The 22,859-nt window shown below is 40.5% G+C and overlaps 1 protein-coding gene and 1 long non-coding RNA gene across 2 annotated transcripts in view; one reads left to right on the top strand and one right to left on the bottom strand.

Moving 5' to 3' along the window:
- The window catches only part of LOC121377012 (interaptin-like), an 82,513-nt gene that overhangs the window by 14,039 nt on the left and 45,615 nt on the right, over positions 1-22,859 (bottom strand). Inside the window, exons 7-10 of the mRNA XM_041504848.1 lie at positions 15,894-16,880; positions 12,164-12,436; positions 2,185-2,352; positions 517-771 (exon numbers count right to left, since the gene is read on the bottom strand). Coding sequence (XP_041360782.1) covers positions 517-771; positions 2,185-2,352; positions 12,164-12,436; positions 15,894-16,880 — 1,683 coding nt within the window. The remainder of the gene's footprint in view (positions 1-516; positions 772-2,184; positions 2,353-12,163; positions 12,437-15,893; positions 16,881-22,859) is intronic.
- The window catches only part of LOC121377014, a 54,681-nt gene that overhangs the window by 24,510 nt on the left and 7,312 nt on the right, over positions 1-22,859 (top strand). Inside the window, exon 2 of the long non-coding RNA XR_005958571.1 lies at positions 1,030-1,086. This is a non-coding gene — a long non-coding RNA (uncharacterized LOC121377014). The remainder of the gene's footprint in view (positions 1-1,029; positions 1,087-22,859) is intronic.

Genomic DNA, 22,859 nt, shown 5'->3' with positions numbered 1-22,859 from the left:
GCAGGAAGAAGCGAACAGTAAGATATGTTGCGTGTTCAGTGGGGAGAGCGTTCAATCTAATTATTTTCCACCTTATGTTATATTATGTTATGTAATCTTATCTTATATTTTCTAGTTACGCTCATTTAACACCGGTACAGGCGCGTTACTTTACCTAGCGAGCGACCTCGAGCGACCTCGAGCACCCGACCTTTTAATCATATGCACCTCAGTAGCGTGTTCAGGAAAGTGAGCGCTCGCGTACAGTTTTACTTGTTTCCATTGTAATACTTAATGTAATAAATTATATATAGTGTATCCTATCCTGCCATATTTATTTAACTCTGGACGCTAAAACCAGTCTATTGAGCGATCAGCCTTGAATATTCAGAGAAGAGAGCGCTCGCATACAGTTTGACTGGTTTCCATTGTATCCTATCCTGTTACATTCATTTAAGGTTTGGCGCAGGAACCAGTCTTGCAAACGGCCACAAGCACTCGACCTTCTAAACCTACTTGTCGAATTTTTTAATTTACCTCTAATATTTTCCTGTCTTTGTCTTTTCGATCTTTCGACCATTTTTGACGCTCTCCTTCAAACTGTTTGACTAATTCTTTACGTTCGTGCGAAAATGCTTCATCACGTGACTTCAGCTGCTCTTGAAGGTCAAGGGCAAGGTTGTGGGCTTTAATCAGTAGGCGTTTTTGTTCTTCGCGTTCTTTTTCCCACGCAGTTTCCATGCTGCTGACTCGAGTTTGCGCTCGTGACGTCACAGATAGCTTTTCTTCCATCTGTTGAAATATAACATACGATTAATTCGTTTATTAATTAAGTAGATTGTTTTGTATATGCAGGCATGGCGGAAGCAAGTAGACATTGTGGTGCTGACTGAAATCGAGGGCGCAAAGCAAAGTTTCTAAGGGGTTCGTAAGTATGCTCCCCTGTAAAATTTTGAAAACCTATGTCCTGAAATGCAATTTCCTGCATTCTACAAATAAAATTCATCTCTGCTTTAAGATTTAATACCAATAATATTTTTGTTTATTCAGAATTATTGAGAGGGGGAGCTAGGGCCCCCAGCCACCTGCTCCGACGTGTCTGATATGGTATGTTATTATGTTTTGTTGTTGTTATTGTTGTTGCTAAATAGATATGTATACGACGAGTTATGATATTAAAATCCAACTAATTTATTGTTGTTGTTGCTACTACTACTGTTGTTGATGATGATGCTGATGTTGTTGTTGTTTATGCTGATATTGCCAGTGGTGGTGGTGGTGATGATGATCCTGCTGATATGTGATGACGGTGGAGGTAATGAACATGATGATGATGACGGTGAAGATTGTGGTATTATGATAACGGTGAAGGTTGTGATGCTACAAATTTGAGAAATAGTTGTATTGAATAGTTCTTTTTATGCACTCTCCACAGCTCGTAATTATATCTATTTATGTACATCACCACTATTTACCTGTACGTATACATCATTATTTTGTACTGATGAGCTTTGTAGCTCAAAATCAATCAATCTGATTAAAATTAGCTCTACTGGTCTACCAGTATATATAACAGCATTGCGTGGACTCCCATGTCCAGGTGACATTTCAGCTATAAATAACAATTTAAATATCGACCAAGTGCACTTCGCCTTTTATAGCGTTATTCTGGAGCATGCAAATTCAAAAAATATCGGGAGAGAATGTTTATGCAATAGGCGAACTTGTTGGTCTATTTCAACATTGAAAAAACAGGGGGAAAAGTACAGTAATAAACTCTGGATTGTATACTAGTATAAACAGATTTTATGGCTATACTATCACAGGTTTTTTTTTTTCGTCTTGAAACGAATTTTATATAAAATTTTATATTGCAATTAGTTTCCGGCATACTTAGTAATTCACCCGAATCATTTCGTATACCCTCGGCATAATCCCGAATGTTTTCAAATTCTTTTCAAATCATTGGCATGATTTTGCAAGTAAGGTTTTGATTGGTCGAATGAAAGGTCAACTGGACATAAGCTCCAACGGGCTGCTGTAAGATCCACATGTAATAGTGGAGCTAATTTTAATTAGATTGAAAGTCGATAAAGAAATTGAAATAACGCTGATGGTAATAGTGGAGGGGGTGATAGTGCTAGTGATGATGACATTGCTGTTATTTTATATAGATTATAACTGTTCGTGATATTAACACTCTACCTGGTTTATTCGACTTTGCATGCCTGCTCGCTCTATCTCCCAGCTCGACCTGTCCATGGCGAACTTGTTAATCATGTCGGTCCGGAGTCGTTCCTGGTCCGCGATTCTCTCTATCAGTTCCTGGGTCTTCTTCCGCAGACTCTCAACTATGTCCTGCGATTCTTCAATCTTAAATAAAAATATAAATTAAAAATCCCCAGAATTATCCACAATTTTAAAACTTATCAAGTCTTGAACCTACTGCACCCATTCGCACGGCATTTGATAGTCCTGGGTCCTAATTCACTAAACTCTCGCAACTTTGCGATCTCGCAGTGCAATAGCCCAGGGGCCTAAAACACAAAGGTCTTTTTGGCTCTACTAGGCTCCAGCGTCTTATCACCTCGGCAAAAGTGGCCCATTGGAACGATAGATGTGAAGGTGATAAACTCTAGTTTTTAAACACTTCGGCGGGTTTTTTTTTGGTGGTTTTTGTTGTTGTTGTTGTTGTTGTTTTTATCACTATTGGAGCCGAATTTCATAGCTGAAATCAAACTTTATTGTGATTTTATAGTTTAGATTATTAATTTCCACACATCCAAAGTGTTTTGGTCATTCTGGTGTTTTTGACACAAAATGCATTATTCATATTTTTGCATGGTGTGGGGGTGGACTAACGGGGAAAAGACAAATGAACCAACTCGTCAAAAAGCCTTAAAGGGCATCCCAAGCGGGGGGAGGGGGGGGGGGGGCACTTGAATCTTTTTACGGAATACGAATCACCTTGTTCCTCCGCTAAGAAACAAAGAGGAAACCCGTATATTTTCCCATTAGTAGCCAGGGGTATTTTATATGCGACATTTCACGGACAAGATAGCACGTACCACGACCTTTGATATACCAGTCGCGGTGCACTGGCTGGAACGAGAAACGGCCCTATGGTCCCGCCGACTGGGATCGATCTTAGACCGACTGCGCATCAGGCGAGCGCTTTACCATTGGACTACTTCTCGCCCCAAACGAAAATCCAACCCAAATAATCAATGAATAATGAAACAAGAAAATTAAATGCGATCTTTGATTTACAGCAACAGAAATGTTCCGTCTTGTCTGTGTTTCAATCTCGAAGGGTTTCTCGATATGGCAGCTTTAATTTGACGTGTTTTTGGCTTAATTTACCTGTAGGTCTGTTTGTCTTGGAATATCTTCTGAGCAATTACTCTGGTGTCTGCCAGCTAGCGGTGATAAACGCCGAGCTTACACGTGTATCAAGTGGTGTGTAAGTATAGGACGTATCGTGCCATAGATTAACAGCGAAGTAAAAGTCGGTTTCAAATGAATCGTATTACAGAAAAAAGTCCTGTAGTGACGCAACGAAAAACCTTTTTTTTTTTTTTACTGAGCAACAGTTAATAACTAGCGCTTCAACAACAACTACTTCTACTACTACTACAACAACAACAACAACAACAACAACAACTGCAGCAACACTAACAATAACAAACTTTTATTTGAGCGAAGATCATTATACATGTAAAATGATACATGAAAAAATACTTACTGCAAGGCGCCCCCTCCCGCCCATGCCGCCCCCTCCCCTTTCGCAGCCCTCGCAAACCCTTGGATCCGCTCCCGACCAATGCATGTGGCATGTGCAATGCATTTTACAGATCAGGTTGTTGTTTTTGTTTGTTTCTTTTTGTTTTTTTGTTGTTTTTTGCTTCTTCTTTTTTTAAGTGTTTTAGTTTTACTGGAGCACATCTGCTATTGGATGTCAAACATTTGGTAATTTTGACATATAATCTTAGATAGGAAACTCGCTATATGTTTTCATTAGTAGTAAGCGATCTATCCTGTCCATAAGATATGCACCATCTCATAGGTAGGATAGCAGATACCACGGTCTTTGATATACCAGTCGTGGTGCACTGGCTTGAACGAGAAATAGCCCAGTAAGCCCACCGACGGGGATCGATCCTAGACATTTACCGTTAGGCTACGCCCCGCCCCACAGCTCAATTTTAGTCAATAAACTGCTTAAAACGGACACTGTTATACCCAACAAAATTAATTTAGGACCAGTAAACATGTTTGTCAGTGTTTGCTAGCATTATAATAACATATGAGCAGGTGTTGATTAAAGATGATTTTTAAACATTCTAAAATAAATTTTGACCGGCACTGCATGCAATCTTTTTTATTATTATTAATTTTTTTTGTTCTTTTTTTTTAAATGATATAGAAAAAAAAAACAATCCCCAAAAACAACATCAACCCCCACCAATGTTTGTTTTTTTAATTAATAATAATAATAATAATAATAATAATAACAAAAAAAAAGAAAAAAAAAGAAAAGAAGAAGAATGTATTTTATACCACATATAAACAATAATGCCAAACATCTACCGGCCCTTTATTAATTTAGATTCACTTTCTTCAACAAACACACACACACACACACACGCACGCACGCACGCACACACACACACACGCACGCACGCACACGCACGCGCACGCACGCACGCACACACACACACACACACCAAAATATAAAATAATAATAATAATAATAATAATAAATAAATAAATAAATAAATAAATAAATAAAAAAAATAAAATAAAAAAAATAATAAATAAGAAAAGAAAAGAAAGAAAAAAAGGAAAGAAAAAGAAGAATGTACTTTGTACCACATATAAAAAAAAAGCGCGAAACATTCTCTAACCCTTTGTTAATTTTGTTGAGTATCGTACACTGTTTTAACCCAAGTTGCCCCGTTATATAATACTATTACATAAGTCACTGCCGCGTGTACCGAAGTTTAACGAGTGACACACATGTACCGCCACAGACTGAAAATCGCGAAAGCACTAGTCACGAAATTAAATTGGCAGCATTTTTGCGGCTCTTTCCTCGCAACAACACGAAACCACAGAAAGTGAGTCTAAATATAGCACGTGTTCGAATTACCGTAAAGTGTCAATAACGACTTCGCCGCTGGGATCACACGGGAGGGTAAACCGCGTGGTAAACTGTAACTATTTCATTAAGTTGGCGAGCAGTGGTTCACCGCACCTGTTTCCGTCATAAAACACCTCGCAGAAAAGTCTACGGAGAAGATTGGCTAGGTCACGTGGTGCCAATTTGGTGTGGGAGGAGGGGTGGTGGTGGTGGTGGTGGAATTTGTGGTTCAGTGGTTAGAGCGCTTGTAGGGAGGTATGATGGGTTTGTAGGATCGAATCCCAGTCTCGGAAACACATTGGGATGTTGTGTTTCTAACGTTGTGGCTGTGGTGATGTACACGAAATGATGATGACAAAACGATGATGATGATGATGGGAACAGTTAAACGTTTTTGTTTACAGACACCACTAGAGCATTTTGATTTATTAATCATCGGCTATTGGATGGCAAACATTTGATAATTATGATATATAGTCTTGGAGAGGAAACCCGCTACATTTACCCATTAGTAGTAAGGGATCTTTTATATGCACCATCCCACAGACTGGATAGCACATACCACGTTCTTTGGTATACCATTCGTGGTGTTATGTGGAAGGAAATGTTTTATTTAACGACGCACTCAACACATTTTATTTACGGTTATATGGCGTCGGGCATGTGATTAAGGACCACACAGATATTGAGAGAGGAAACCATCTGTCGCCACTTCATGGGCTACTCTTTTTCGAGTAGCAGCAAGGGATATTTTATATGCACCATCCCACAGACAGGATAATACACACCACGGCCTTTGTTACACCAGTTGTGGAGCACTGGCTGGAACAAGAAACAGCCCAATGGGTCCACCGACGGGGATCGACCCTAGACCGGCCGCGTATCAAGCGAGCGCTTTACCACTGGACTACGTCCCGGCCCACTGTTGTTACGTGGTGCCAGTTTGCTGCGGGGGGTGGGGGGTGGGGGGGGGGGGGGTGGAATTGTGGTTCAGAGGTTATAGCGTTTGTAGAGAGGTACGATAGGATTGCAGGATCGAATCCCCATTTTCCAAGAGACATTACGTAATGTTGTCTTCCATTATTTTAGACTGCTGATGCGTCTAAGGTCGTGGCGGTGCAGGTAATGCTGATGGTGGTGATGATGGTGGTGGTGGTGGTGGTGGACGACGAAATGATTATGACTTGAAATGATGACGGAATGATGATGATAATAATGATGACGGAATGATAATGATGATTATGATAATGATTGTGGTACCGGTGGTGGTGGACGACGAAATGATGATGACAAAATTAACTATAACGAAATGATTAAGACTGCTGAAATGATGACAATGATGATGATGATGATGATTACGAAATGGTAATGACGAAATGATGCTTATGATAATTGTGCTGCTACTACTGCTGCTTATGATACTGATGATGATGATGACGACGACAATGAGTACGAAAATATGATGACGAAACAATGTAGCTCATGATAAGTTCAAGGAGGAAGAGGAGGATAACGACAATGTATTTTCGGGAAGTGGACTGTAATGCTAGGCTCAGACCATCAGCTGTTACGACGAAGTTGGCCAACTGTTTGCGTTGTAATTTCCACCATTCCCGACTTAAAACGTGTGCCCTCGGATAAATCGGTCGTAGGAGGTGCACACGACGAGAATCGAGTTGTAAGAGCGTTACGACAGGACAACTGGACGTTCGTAGACATCTGAGATAATCATTACTGCCGCACGTGCGCTCCCAACACTGACGTGCACGATCCTCTCGTGGAACCGTTGTTGGAAAAAAGAAAATCTGCATCCCATCTTAAGTGAAACGAGCACTCTATCACTGGGGCCCGTTCCACACAGCAATCTTAGCCCTAAGATCACCTTAAGTGCATAGCTACCTTATGCAATAAGGTGATCTTAGTGCTAAGATCGCTTCGTGGAACAGGGCCCTGATGTACATCTCCTCATGGCTAGGCATGTTATAGCAGGTTTATTGCCAGAGTAGGAATGTTGCGGTTAGTCACGGTGAAGAATTCGGCAGCATGAACTAGCGGCAGGCATTCCACGTGATTTCCCCACACAAATATCGGCTATCGAATTTCTTCATTAGTAGCTTGTGTTTTCCGTGAAAATATAACGGTAACGTCACGAGTTCGTCAGCTTAAGTGAATGTCGGTGAAGGTGTAGTTTTATGGATTCGTGAATTCTGGTACGACCCCTGTCCAGCTCCCATCTCTCTCTCCATCTTTCTTTCTGCCTATGATCTTCTTGTTCCAACCAGTGCACCACAACTGGTCAAAGACCGTGGTATGTACTTTCCCGTCTGTGGTTTCTCTGATGACTTCGAGTGAGAATTACCAAATGCTTGACATCCAATAGCCGTTGATTAATTAATCAATGTGCTCTAGTGGTGTCGGTAAACAAAACAAACTAACTTCTGTCTTCCTTTCCCCGCAATCATCCGTCTCTTTCCACAACCACTCCCACCCCCTCCCCCTCCCCCTCCCCCTCCTCCCCTCTCTCTCTCTCTCTCTCTCTCTCTCTCTCTCTCTCTCTCTCTCTCTCTCTCTCTCTCTCTCTCTCTCTCATTATTTACATTTTTAAAATAATTCTTTGACTAGCGATATTCAGTTCAGTCCCGCTTTCTTTTTAGTAGAGAGAAACAATCAGCTCTGCCACATAAGATACTTCTAGATTATCTGTCAATGGCATTTTAATGCACATTCCAGCAGACTCTGCAGCGCATACCACGACCTTTGATGTACAACGTTTATAAGTACTCTCGGGTTCACTAGTGAAGTGGACCAATTCTATAGTGAACATTTCCAGTCTGGAGCTGGATGCGGTAAGACGTGTTTGTTTCGCTTGTGCACACTGCACGTGCTTTCACGGCTCGACTTGGGGATCCTTCACTTCCTTGTTTTTGTCAGCGAAGTGAAGTTTTCTACTGGGATGTATGCGGCCATTGGAACTGATTGAACGCTGGAACGCTTCTCGTTTCGACAGTCTGCACCAGCAGGTTGGATTCTTTTTTCTAGCGAGATTCCTTGCCTCCACGTCATTTCTCCGTCTGACTATGTTGACTTTTTTTTCTTTTTTTGTGACTCGTATGACGGCTATTCTGCAGAACGCCACGGTTGTTCGCGTTTAGTCTCTACATGTCCGAGTCTGCCCTAACAGCACTGGAAGACTGACCTCCCCACTTTAAGAAGAAATAGGAAGCGGGGTCGGCCCTTACTACTCTTTTTTAGACTTTACTTTGTTTTATTGTGATACCATCTCGTATCCTCCGGAGTCGGGCCCGTCCGCACCATTATACCAACCCATGACGACTGGACTATACCCTAGTCTGATTCTTTCTCTCGTTCAGACGGATCCGGCTTCTCAGGATCTGTATTTCAGCACAGCACTACACCTTCAACGTCTATTGACTGTCAATCTAGGGGTTTTCTTGACGGGATGCAACTCATCTCGTCCCTACAAGCTGTGGACTCTAACGGCCTTAACGAGGCCACTCACGTGGACATAGATCCGACTTTAAACTTTTAGACCTTCGTTCAAAAGTTTATGTCGAAATTACTTCTTTTAAAAAAAAATATCCGATCCTCTCTTCTTTCTCTTATTTATTTTTGGACTGTCTTTCTAAAATGCTCCAAATTATATAAATATTCGACCGAGCAGTCAATTCTTTTTGTTTTTGGCTTGTAACTTTTTCTCTTTTTTTAAATTCTATTAACGTTTTTACTAATTGCTATTTTAAACATTCTGCCCATTTTTAACTCTAACCCCCCCCCCCCCCCCCCCCCCCCATCCAGAGTCAGGCCACCGATCTTATCTAATTTCTTGTTGACCACCCGATCTAATTTAGCGACCAAATTTAATGAGTAGAATTTTCTTTATTAATTATATTAATTAGAGATGCGCGTCAAAATTTTAAAGGCCCACTATTTAATTTTTGGATATAAATTTCAAAATTGTCCGCTTAATTTTTTTCTGTCCCGGGACAAGCCCCTGGCTATCCAGAGACAGGCCCCGGGACGGATATGCTCGAAACTCTAGTGGTATATGAGCATGTAAACATTATTCGCACTCGCACCTGGGGCGGATCCAGCTTCCCTGATGAGGAGGGGGGGGGGGGGGGTCCAAGACAAAAAGGGCACCATAACATTATGAAAAGGCACTATTGAAAAATTACACACGGTTCACATGGACCATAATATAATAGTGCTACAACAGGGACGCTGGCAGACGTATTCTACAGTGTTCTATACATTGACAGAATAAATAAATTTGTAAAAAAACTAAAAATCCTAAATAAAAGGGGCACTTCTCAAATTTGAGGGGGGGGGGGTCCCGAACACCTTGGACCCCCCCCCCCCAGATCCGCCCCAGCGCACTCGCACCCAAACGGCCTTAACGAGGCCACTCACGTGGACATATCGATCGGACTTAAAATTTTTATTCCGAAATTACTTTTTTTTTTTAATATTATTAAATAGTCCGATCCTCTCTTCTTTCTCTCATTTAATTTTGGACTGTCCTAAAATGCTCCAAATTATATAAATATTCGGCCGAGCATACTATTCTTTTTTTTTTGGCTTGTAACTTTTTTTTCTTCTTTACTAATTGCTATTTTCAAAATTCTGCCCAATTTTAACTCTACAATGCCCTCCCCCCTCCATCCCGAGTCAAGTCACCGATCTTATCGGAGGTCCGACTCGGGATGGGAGTGTTCAAAACCCTAGTGGTATATGGGCACGTTAAACTAGTTATCGTGCATCATTATCTATAGTGAATGATTAATCAGTCGATGTGCTCTAGTGGGGTCGTTAAACAAAACAAACTTTACCTTCAGTAACATGCAGAAGTTCGTTTGAAAGAACAACAACAAAAGCTGTATAATTCTGAACAGGAGAAATAGTATCTTTAACAGATGTATTTATCTGTTTGGCGTAATGCATTTTTTGCACAGATGAGTTATCGTTACCGTCTGTCCGAGACGATATGTAATTAGTTTGGATTGCAGACATACCCTGCGTGAGAGAGCAGGCTAGCGGCGTGATGGTCGAGACTGTTATTAGCTACACCGATTATCTCAGCACGGAACATCGTGAACCGAGTCCAACCATGGAACCGTAGACTGGTAGTCCTCCCCAACAACCAAACGGTTATCTTAAACGTTAGCGGTTTTCTCACAGCGCACAATTATTTGTGAAATGTCTGGTCTCTCTCCCCCCCCCCCCCCCCCATCTTGTAACCTCATTTCCTGACGTTATAGCCTCTCTTCACGTGTTTCTTCTTTCTGCCCATAGGGGCGGGACGTAGCCCAGTGGTAAAGCGCTCGCTTGATGCGCGGTCGGTTTAGGGTCGATCCCTGTCGGTGGCTCCATAAGGCTATTTCTCGTTCCAGCCAGTGCTGCACAACTGGTGTAACAAAGACCGTGGTATGTAGTATTCTGTTTGTGGGATGGTGCATATAAAAGATCCCTTGCTGCTAATCGAAAAGAGTAGCTCATGAAGTGGCGACAGCAGGTTTTCTCTCTATATATCGGTGTGGTTCTTAACCATATGTTTTAAACACCATATAACCGTAAATAAAATGTGTTGAATGCGTTGTTAAATAAAACAGTTCCTTTCCTACATTCATCGTTCATAAGAAAAAGTATAGTGTGTTAATATTGACAAACACGTAATCATTTATAAGTCATGTATACTCACTGATCACATCTCCAACAAAAACTAATCACCTCTAAATCAACTATTTTCACTGCTCACTTGTCACACAAACCTACTCATCTGTAACACAAACCTACTCACATATGAATCTTAAATGCTCAATGGTCACTTGTACCACAAACCTATTCACCTCCAACACATACTTACCTCCAAGAAAACCTACTCACCCATATGGCAGCTATGTTCACTGCTCACTTCTAACACAAACCTACCCACCTCAAACCCACTCACCTCTCACACAACCCTGCCCACCTCTAACACAAACCTACTCACCTCAGACACAAACCTACTCACCTCAGACACAAACCTACTCACCTCCAAGACAAACATACCACTAATACAAACCTACTCATCTCTACTACAAACCTACTCACCTCCAACACAAACCTATTCACCTATAATGCAAACTGACTCATTCCTACCACAAACTCACGCAAACTGACTCATTCCTATCACAAACTTACCTCAGACACAAACTCATCTCCAACAAGAAACCTACTCGCCTCCAACACAAACCTACTCACCTCCAAACAAACCTACTCACCTCCAACAGAAACCTACTCACCTCATACACAGATCTACTCACGTCTAACATAACTACTCACTTCCAACACAAAACCTACGAAAACTCTAGCACAAACCTATTTACCACCAACACAAACCTACTCCCCACAACACAAACCTACTCACCACCAACATAAACTCACTCAACACTAACTCTAACACAAAATTAAACCTACTCACCTCCAACACAAACCTACTCTCCACTAACTAACACAAATTAAACCTACTCACCTCTAACACAAAACCTCACCTCCAACACAAAACCTACTCTCTACTAACTCTAACACAAATTTAACCTACTCACCTCTAACACAAAACCTACTCACCTCCAACACAAAACCTACTCTCCACTAACTCTAACACAAATTAAACCTACTCACGTCTAGCACAAAACCTACTCACCTCCAACACAAATCCACTCACCACTAACTCTAACACAAATTAAACCTACTCACCTCTAACACAAAACCTACTCACCTCCAACACAAAACCTACTCTCCACTAACTCTAACACAAATTAAACCTACTCACCTCTAACACAAAACCTATTCAACTCCAACACAAATATACTCACCACTAACTCTAACACAAATTAAACCTACTCACCTCTAACACAAAACCTACTCACCTCCAACATAAATCTACTCACCTCTACTCACCTCTACCTCTAACACAAACCTACTCTCCACTAACTCTAACACAAATTAAACCTTCTCACCTCCAACACAAAACCTACTCACCTCGGCTAGCTGTTTCTCGAGGTACTTCCTCTCGTCGTCCCAGCGCTGCAGGTCGTGCGTGTAGTTGTCCTTCAACTGGGCGAGTCCTCTCTGCACACCCTGGATGATCTGCTTGTCGAGGTCTCGTTCGCGCTGCAGCTTCTCCACAGTGACGACCATCTTGGAGTAGTCGTTGGTCATCTTCTCGAAGCGCGTCTCGTAACGCACCTTCACGGCCAGGTGCTCCGCGCGCTGCACACGCTCCTCCTGCTGCAGACGGTACGCCATCTCACACTGGGTGAGGGAGGAGAGAAAATATAATGTTAGTATGTCTATGGCGCAGAATCCACAAGTTATCGACGAATGAATAAATGAATGAATGAATGAATGAATGAATGATTGAATGAAAACTTGATCAAACGAATGAATGAATAAATGTTTACGTCATTGTCATAATCATAGTCATCATCATCATCGTCATAATTATTGTCATCACCATCGTCGTTATCATCATCATCGTCGTCGTCATCATCATCATCATCGTCGTCATCATCATCTTCTCCACCATCGTCATCATTACAATTAATTGTGGAAGGAGAGAAAATATAAGATTATTGTGTCCATTAATGTGAGCATATTCAAAGGTCCACTGCCATCTTGGACGTGTGCAAGGAGAGAAAAATATGTAAGATGATTTCTATTGTGTGAGGATAGGCAAGGGTACACTGCCATCTTGGACGTGTGCAAGGAGAGAGAAATATGTAAGATGATTTCTGTTGTGTGAGGATAGGCAAGGGTACACTGCCATCTTGGACGTGTGCAAGGAGAGAGAAATATGTAAGATGATTTCTGTTGTGTGAGGATAGGCAAGGGTACACTGCCATCTTGGACGTGTGCAAGGAGAGAGAAATATGTAAGATGATTTCTGTTGTGTGAGGATAGGCAAGGGTACACTGCCATCTTGGACGTGTGCAAGGAGAGAGAAATATGTAAGATGATTTCTGTTGTGTGAGGATAGGCAAGGGTACACTGCCATCTTGGACGTGTGCAAGGAGAGAGAAATATGTAAGATGATTTCTGTTGTGTGAGGATAGGCAAGGGTACACTGCCATCTTGGACGTGTGCAAGGAGAGAGAAATATGTAAGATGATTTCTGTTGTGTGAGGATAGGCAAGGGTACACTGCCATCTCGGACGTGTGCAAGGAGAGAGAAATATGTAAGATGATTTCTGTTGTGTGAGGATAGGCAAGGGTACACTGCCATCTTGGACGTGTGCAAGGAGAGAGAAATATGTAATATGTAAGATGATTTCTGTTGTGTGAGGATAGGCAAGGGTACACTGCCATCTCGGACGTGTGCAAGGAGAGAGAAATATGTAAGATGATTTCTGTTGTGTGAGGATAGGCAAGGGTACACTGCCATCTCGGACGTGTGCAAGGAGAGAGAAATATGTAAGATGATTTCTGTTGTGTGAGGATAGGCAAGGGTACACTGCCATCTCGGACGTGTGCAAGGAGAGAGAAATATGTAAGATGATTTCTGTTGTGTGAGGATAGGCAAGGGTACACTGCCATCTCGGACGTGTGCAAGGAGAGAAAAATATGTAAGATGATTTCTATTGTGTGAGGATAGGCAAGGGTACACTGCCATCTCGGACGTGTGCAAGGAGAAAAAAATATGTAAGATGATTTCTGTTGTGTGAGGATAGGCAAGGGTACACTGCCATCTCGGACGTGTGCAAGGAGAGAAAAATATGTAAGATGATTTCTGTTGTGTGAGGATAGGCAAGGGTACACTGCCATCTCGGACGTGTGCAAGGAGAGAAAAATATGTAAGATGATTTCTATTGTGTGAGGATAGGCAAGGGTACACTGCCATCTCGGACGTGTGCAAGGAGAGAAAAATATGTAAGATGATTTCTATTGTGTGAGGATAGGCAAGGGTACACTGCCATCTCGGACGTGTGCAAGGAGAGAAAAATATGTAAGATGATTTCTATTGTGTGAGGATAGGCAAGGGTACACTGCCATCTTGGACGTGTGCAAGGAGAGAAAAATATGTAAGATGATTTCTATTGTGTGAGGATAGGCAAGGGTACACTGCCATCTTGGACGTGTGCAAGGAGAGAGAAATATGTAAGATGATTTCTATTGTGTGAGGATAGGCAAGGGTACACTGCCATCTTGGACGTGTGCAAGGAGAGAGAAATATGTAAGATGATTTCTATTGTGTGAGGATAGGCAAGGGTACACTGCCATCTTGGACGTGTGCAAGGAGAGAAAAATATGTAAGATGATTTCTATTGTGTGAGGATAGGCAAGGGTACACTGCCATCTTGGACGTGTGCAAGGAGAGAAAAATATGTAAGATGATTTCTATTGTGTGAGGATAGGCAAGGGTACACTGCCATCTTGGACGTGTGCAAGGAGAGAAAAATATGTAAGATGATTTCTATTGTGTGAGGATAGGCAAGGGTACACTGCCATCTTGGACGTGTGCAAGGAGAGAGAAATATGTAAGATGATTTCTATTGTGTGAGGATAGGCAAGGGTACACTGCCATCTTGGACGTGTGCAAGGAGAGAAAAATATGTAAGATGATTTCTATTGTGTGAGGATAGGCAAGGGTACACTGCCATCTCAGACTTGGGGAAGGAGAGAAAAATATGTAAGATGATTTCTATTGTGTGAGGATAGGCAAGGGTACACTGCCATCTCAGACTTGGGGAAGGAGAGAACATATAATGTCACGTCTACTGTGTAAGATAGTAAAATGTCTAAAGCCATCTGAGCCTTGTGGAAGAGAAAATATAATGTTACGTCTATTGTTTGAGGTTAGTTAAATGTCCACAGACATTTCAACCTTGTGGAAGACGGGGACATATAATGTTACGTCTATGGTGTGAGATAGTCAAATGTCTATAGCCATCTCAACCTTGTAGAAGTAGAGAAAATATAACATTGTATTTTTCTATAGTGTAAGTATAGGCACGGGTTAACTGCCAGCTTGGACTTGTAGACGGAGAAACAAATATAATATTTTGTCTTTAGTATGAGCATGGTCAAAGGTACGCTGCCATCGCAGCCTTGTGGAGGGAGAGAAAAATATGTATCTATGGTAAACAAATGCACACGTCATGAAAGAATGAATGAACAACAAAACGAATTGACGAATGTATGTGTTAGTCATGACTATAATCAGAGTCGTCACACAATCATCACACTAAGTATGGCTATCATGTTTTTCATTATTATTATGACCAACTAGATCATCATCATTGAGATGTCTACATGAAAACCATCATCACAATCATCACAAATACCGGCCATCATATCATAAACATTTTCGTTATCAACAACACCAACAACAACAACATATATACAAAACAAAACTATCTACAAATGAAATGCTATGTTCCTCACCGACCTGAACATGGCGTTCCTTCTGGTAAAAATCCCCTCTAATTTTTGAACATATCACGATTTTAACCTGCCATGCCTGCTTGTTACCATATGGATAGCATATTTACTCAGTAAATGGCAAATATCATATCAAATTATAAATGTCTTAACGTTATATGGAAAAAGTAAATACACAAACCATGGTAACACATGGTTTAGCCACTGATATATCCACAGTGCCTTTAAATGTTTGGGAAACATAATAGAACTCATAATATTGCGATACACATAAAAGTGTCGTAAAGGATAGTCTCATAGTGTTAAATCATAGAAATACAACTTTGCTAACCTGCGGTCTCAGTCTCTCTATTTCCGACAGCAGCTTTGCCTTCTCCTCTTCCAGGACCTTGACCTTCTTCGACAACGAGGTCACCTCGACCTGAAGTTTGGCGTTCATCTCCTTGGTCTCCTTCACGTTGGTCTCGTGCTCCTTCCGCGCGTGCTGGAGGTCACGTGCCAGCTCCTCCTTCTCCTTGAAGTACGCCTGCGCGTCTGACCTGATTGCTTCGGCCGCCTCCGTCTTTTCCATGCCCGGGAAAGTCTCGTAGATCCTCATCTTCTCGTCTGCTATGTTGAGACTCATCTCCATGGACGACTTGTCCTTCTCCCACATCAAGATGGCCTCTTCCAGGGCGTGTTTGCTCTTGGCCAGATGTCCCTGACACACCTCCTTCTCCACTCTCGCCGTCTGTAGATCGTATTGCAGAGTCCTTATCTGTTCCTTGAGTCCCGCGTTTTCCTTTTCGATGTCCGTCTCGCTGCCAGTGTCGCGCGGGACGCTGTGGCTTATCTGCTGCTGCAGCACCGACACCACGGCGTCCTTCTCGCTCAGCTGGCCAGTGACGTCTTTCAGTTTGTCGGTCAACATCGTGATGTCTCGCTGGTTTCCGTCGATGCTGGAATTAAGCTTAAAGAGCCTTTCGTCCTTCTCCCTCAGTCGCTCGTCTCGCGTTCTCACCGTCTCTCGCAACTCTCGGATATTCTCGTCCCTCTGTGAGATCTGGTCGAGCAGCGTCTGGAACTGCTGGTCGCGTTGTCTGATGACGTCATCTTGGTCCTGTATGATCTCGTCTCGTCTCGCGAGAGCGCACGACTTCTCGCTGATCGCGTCTTGAAGCTCGCCGACTTGTCTCTCCTTCTGGCACAGTTCGTTTTTCAGACCTTTCATGGAGATCTCGAGGAGGGCAAGTTCGTCAGATTTCGTCTGAGCTTTTATTTCCAAAAGACGTTTTTCTTTCTCCGAAGAGGCGCTCTTCGATTTCCAGATGTCGTTAATCTGAAATCGTCGAACAGTAATCATATCATTACAGTAACCACAAGGTTACACACCGCAATGAATTTGAATTAGAAATACATTCGGGTGTATTCGGAGGTACTCGGGTGTATTCGTTTAATTATCGAAAACACCCCAGTTCTTTCAGTACACCTTAAATTTTTTTTATAAGACTCTTTATATTTGAACTTTACATCTTTCCTGTTTTTTCTTTCTTTCTTTCTTTCTTTTTTAAAAATATTTTTTTTGGATATTTATTATTATGTCTTCAGAAATTTGGGGATGTGTCGTTGGTTAATTTATTTAATTTCGGAAATGCAGTGTAACCTCTCAAAACCGGACCCTCTGTAAAGCAGAATACCCCATATACCGGACATTTTCACTGTCCTTGTTAAAAATCAGTACAGAACCTAACCTCTCTAAACCGGATACCTCTTGAAACCGGTCATTTTACTTGGTCCCGAGGGTGTCCGGTTTAGAGGGGTTTCACTATTTATGCATGTTTATATATATTACTCCCGTTTAGATGACAGCTTACTATAGTTTTAATCGCTTGTCTTCATATTTATATACGTACCTTTGTTAAACACCCAATAGCCGATGTGCAGTTTTTTTGCTGGGGTGTTGTTAAACATATGAAGCGTTCAGGCGCAAAACGCGATATAAACCATTTTCTTTCTTTTTTAAGTTAAAGCCATTATTGTATGTCAGTAAGGGCTAATCGTAGGCCCGCTGATTTGGAAAGATTGATCCTTATGAAATTGTATTGGGTAAATCCCGGGTTTTTTCATCAAAACGCGATATACGTCAATTAAAAAAAGTCATTTTTACTTAAAATAAAAAATGGATATATCGCGTTTTGCGCCTAAACTCTTCATATATACATTAATTAATTAATTAATTCATTCATTCATTCATTCATTCATTCATTCCAAGATGAAAAATTATTAAATGTACATACTCATTTGGCTGAGAGGGGCAGACATCGACATTATTATATTATACCTGAAGAGTACCTAACTTTCCATGTATGCATACATGGTTTAAATAAATAAAAATATTACTGTCTGGGTTGTGAATATATAACAAAATATATATCACGCTCATACCATTCCACCACATATGATTAAAATAGGACAAGACCTTGGAACAAACGGGTAATTCCTATACCCGAAACTGGATTTAGTTATGTATCATAATGGTCATCCCAGAATTATGTTAACTGTGGCAATTTGAGTAACGTTATTCTAGAGAGACTAAAGGTTCTCATTACAGAATGTTTAAAGATAGCATTAGTTTGGAAGCGTATTTATTACTTTATAATTAAATTTTCTTTGCTTCTTTACACTTTATGGCAATCTGATTGGTCCAGAGGTCTCGATGAACCCAAAAATTAAGCCACGCCTACTTACCCCCCCCCCCCCTCCGACTCGCACTACTTTAGTGCAACAACCCGGATTATTCTGGCAATCATATTTAGATATTTTGAAGAAAATACACGAAAGCTACAAAAAATGTGTACGATAAATTAATGGAAAATGCTATAGCAGAGTAGACATATGGATCTATACGCATTAATTAAAAAAAAACACAACAAAAAAAACCTCTTCGCTAAGCATGACATGTTGTTTGCCAAAGACAGCATAAATGTTAGACACGAACCCTTCATTCACTTTCATAAAATATAAACTAAGCACGAATAGGACAATTCCTTCTAATATAAGCCTAACTAAATGATCCGTAAAAATGCACAGCAGCTAGAGGAAATGACGTCATTTACAAAAAATCACCTGATTCAAATAATAGTGAATGAACGTTCGCATTCTTACGCGACATGAGTATCAATGAAGTTTACACAAACAATAATACAGGCATATTTAAAGTTAAACAAAATAAATTCAGTTATGTATTGTTAATGTATGCATATAAATGTGCACACTTCTGTATGACCCCTACGCGGGATCATACAGTGTGCAAATAGTTTTTTCGGTTCATACTTGCATGAACCAAAAAATAATTGCGGTCAATTCTTAATTAAATAAAAATAGAAATTCATTTTTATTAAGTATCGCACTACCAATCACTAGATATCAATCGAAGTTGGTAGATGCGGGAATAGTCCTAGAGGTAAACGATGATGATGATGATGATGATGATGACGATAATGATGATGAGGACAATGATAATTATGAAGATGAGGAGGAGGAGGATGACGACAATGATGATGATGACGATGATGATGACGATGACGACAATGAAAATTATGGAGATGATGATGATGTCGTTGGTGGCACTTATCACTATCAGTTTCAATCTAAATTCCTCAGAAAAGAAATATGCATGTACATACCAAAGTATTATTTTTCAAGGCTAAACGTTGAATACCGCGAGCGGTTTTGGTAGGAATGTTAAGTTACTGAATAATATCTGTAAATTTTTTAACAATGTTCTGTTTGTTCTGATGTTCTGTTAGCTACAGGTTATTTATCGTTACTCGGAAGACCATCAAAGGCGACGCTTGGTACTCTGTAACAATTCTGTTTCGAAATTATGTTGTTATTATTCCATCCACAACCTAACTGCACTTTTTTCGACATTGTATAAATTTATTGCATTTTGTTCCTTACACGCTATGTGACTGACGATCGTTATGTAATTGTAATGTGTACCGAATTTTGATATGTTGCCAAAATAAAAATAAAGAATTCTTTTAAAGTTTTATCATTTTGGAAATATTCGGGTAAATCTTTTATGGAAATCATTTGATGTTTATTAGATGTGTTTGCTGTAATTGTGATACAGAAGCGAAGACCAGCATTCGTATAATGTCCCCTACGTATGTTAAATTAAAGAAAGATTTGAACCTTCACAACCAATTATTGCATCTCTGTTGACGTGTACACTATGACTGTCTGTCTGTCTGGCTGTCTGTCTGTCTGGCTGGCTGGCTGTATCGAACGTTAAAGTAATCTCTTTCTGACTAGTACTCATAAAATTGAAGTGGGTTTTTTTGGTGCAAAAATCTTTAAATTCACGAGATGTCAATTTGAGAAATCCGGTGTTTTATGTTTAAGATTATACAGAAGTCGGAAGCAAAAGTCAACTGCCCTCGCCCTTAATTTTGAATATGATGTATCCACCCAGTTGAAAACTACATTAATATATAGCTACCTCAATCTCTCTCAGTTGCCTATTTTTTCCCTATGACATTGACAGATTATAACCATGTATATACCACCCATGTCTAAACCATTAATGTCTATACTACTGGTTTATATCAGTTACATAAAACGGTTTAATCTCTTTGGGGATAACTACTGAGTATGTAACCTTGTACTATATGTGAAACACGCAAGTGATGTGGATATCTCCATTTTCCCCAATTCTAGACGTAGTTTAAAGTAATGCCAATATAAAACAACAGCGACCCGTTCCGGTAATTTTGATGACAAGGAAGGAAGGAAATGTGTTATTTAACGACGCACTCATCACATTTTATTTACGGTTATATGGCGTCGGACATATGGTTAACATATGGACCACACAGATATTGAGAGAGGAAACCCGCTGTCGCCACTTCATGGGCTACTCTTTTCGATTAGCAGCAAGGGATCTTTGATATGCACCATCCCACAGACAGGGTAGTACATACCACGGCCTTTGTTACACCAATCGTGGTGCACTGGCTGGAGCGAGAAATAGCCCAATGGGCCCACCGACGGTTTTGATTACAAAGGTCTTGCCAGTAGTCCTGAGTTATATATGCGTTTGGTAAATCGGACTGGAACTTGATCAGGACTACTGCCACTCCACCATATGATTGGAATGTGAGACGTGTTTAGGATGACGGAGAGCGCTCGCGAAGGTATTTGATTGGTTTCCAACATATTCTATAGAATCATATTAATTCAACGTTAGGTGTAAAAAAAAACCCAGTCTAGAGATCTTCCCACCACCTGAAAACGTTTCATATCTCACTTTAATCTGATTATACATCTGTTAGAAGATTAGACGTCACTTGACGTCATTTCCGGACCAGATGACCTTTCGTTGCGATCGAATATCGCGAACGTGTTACAGCCACTGGAGGTAGCAGTGTACCAAATCCCATCTCAAAGATCGAAGTTCACCTAACTTTGAATGTTGCATTTAATAAGACTACACCTGATATCGGTGTAATATGTGTCAGGACCTGCTTCATTTGGCCAGCAATTCATTAAGTTTAAGTTTAACTTGTACTGAGCCAATTCATTTATAAATTTACCACTGTGTGGCACAAAATAGCCGATATATACAAGCATTAGGACAACAACAAACATCTTGTAAATACGGACACTGATATTCTAAATAAGAAAATGTATATAATTTATATGTTACGTCAGAAACATTTTACAATGGTTGTAAACTGAGGACTGTCCCTTTTAATCATATGAGAAGTTCTACTAGAATTGGATGACACAATTTTGGGACGGATCTAGAGTAATCAAAGACGCGCCCTGTTATATCTGAACCAAGCAGCTTAATTATCCTCTTTTGTGATTTCCTTTAAAGGTGAGGGATGGTAGCATTTACACCCATGGTATACTGAGAGGCATAAATAACGCAATGGGTATTTCGCTATTTTCTTATAGAAATGTCAAATCATATGTACTGAGTATGCAGACAAATGACATATTGGTAACAACTGCAACTGAAATTGTTCAAGTTGGTATTTAAAAAAAACAAAAAAACAATTGGCAATAAAACAGAATTTTTTTAACATTATTTACCGAGGCATATTTAAAAAAGGACAGAAAACACAAAAGGGTTGCTTTTATAGGGAGACGAGAGCAGGCAATGCATATGCAAAACGATTTTCATATGCAATGCTATGTTGCTGCAATAAACACCCAAGTTATGCTTTTTGCTGAAAACTCATTTTATTGCATTTTTTTCTGATTTGAACAAAATCCTCTTTCACTTACAGTTGTTACCAATATGTCAGTTGTCCGCATACTCAGTACATATGATTTGACATTTCTATAAGAGGTTATTAAGTGAAATATCCATTGCGTTATTTATGCTTGTCAGTATATATACATAATTATATGTTGATTAAAATATAGACACGTATGTTACTATTGTCTTCTTTGAGGTTTCATTTGGTGGTATACGACGCGTTTCATCCTACATACAGGACTGCTGATGTAGCTTGTGAACGAAAAGACGATACACCTTAGAATGGGTACGTCATGGGCGTTGTCATTGTCGAATGCAAGATCACATCACATGGCCCAAGTTCAGCCAGCAAACGTTTCGCTAACATTCGCTATTTGATTGGTTCCCAAACGTGGCCATTTGGTATACCGTGAAGTGCATAAACCAGTCAGGCGGACGTTTTCCAGCTCGGTCTGGCTGAACGCAGACATAGACACGGACAATGCTTGAACTTTGATTTAACAATATATACAATTACGACTGAAGCACGCCGTCCTGGGAACACGGCTATTGAGCCTGTCTGTCCATCACACTAGGGTAATAGTTGTAGGTGGTTAATGAGAGAGATGTTGGTATAATGGCCTTATGCCTTGATGCCTAACACATTGGGCGCGTCGTCTGTCCCCGGGGGATCAGCCTAACTGTGAATGCTTACCTTCCACTAAACCATCAACTCCGGTTACGGTTTAACGTTAGTTTTGATTACATCTACAGATTTAATGGAAATGCCCACCCACCCCTTGTCCGAAGAGTGGCCAGTAACATCTGATTTTATGTGTTGTATAAATAGTTACTTAGTATTCAAAACGTTAAACAGCTTCGTAATCTAGGACGATTTCTTGTTGAAGCTACTAATCGTAGAGAACTGTATGATATAATCTGTCTCTACCCTTAACATTATTAACGTAAAAACTACAACGATTTGTCTTTATCCTTAATGTCTTACAAACAATCGTGTCCATCCTAAGTATGTTTTTGTAAGGTGTTCATGTACTGTTATACCTT

This window comes from Gigantopelta aegis, chromosome 7 (assembly GCF_016097555.1).
Source record: "Gigantopelta aegis isolate Gae_Host chromosome 7, Gae_host_genome, whole genome shotgun sequence".
Taxonomy (NCBI): domain Eukaryota; kingdom Metazoa; phylum Mollusca; class Gastropoda; order Neomphalida; family Peltospiridae; genus Gigantopelta; species Gigantopelta aegis.
The sequence above is the reverse complement of the archived record's forward strand: the minus strand, read 5'-3'. Positions and strand labels throughout refer to the sequence as shown.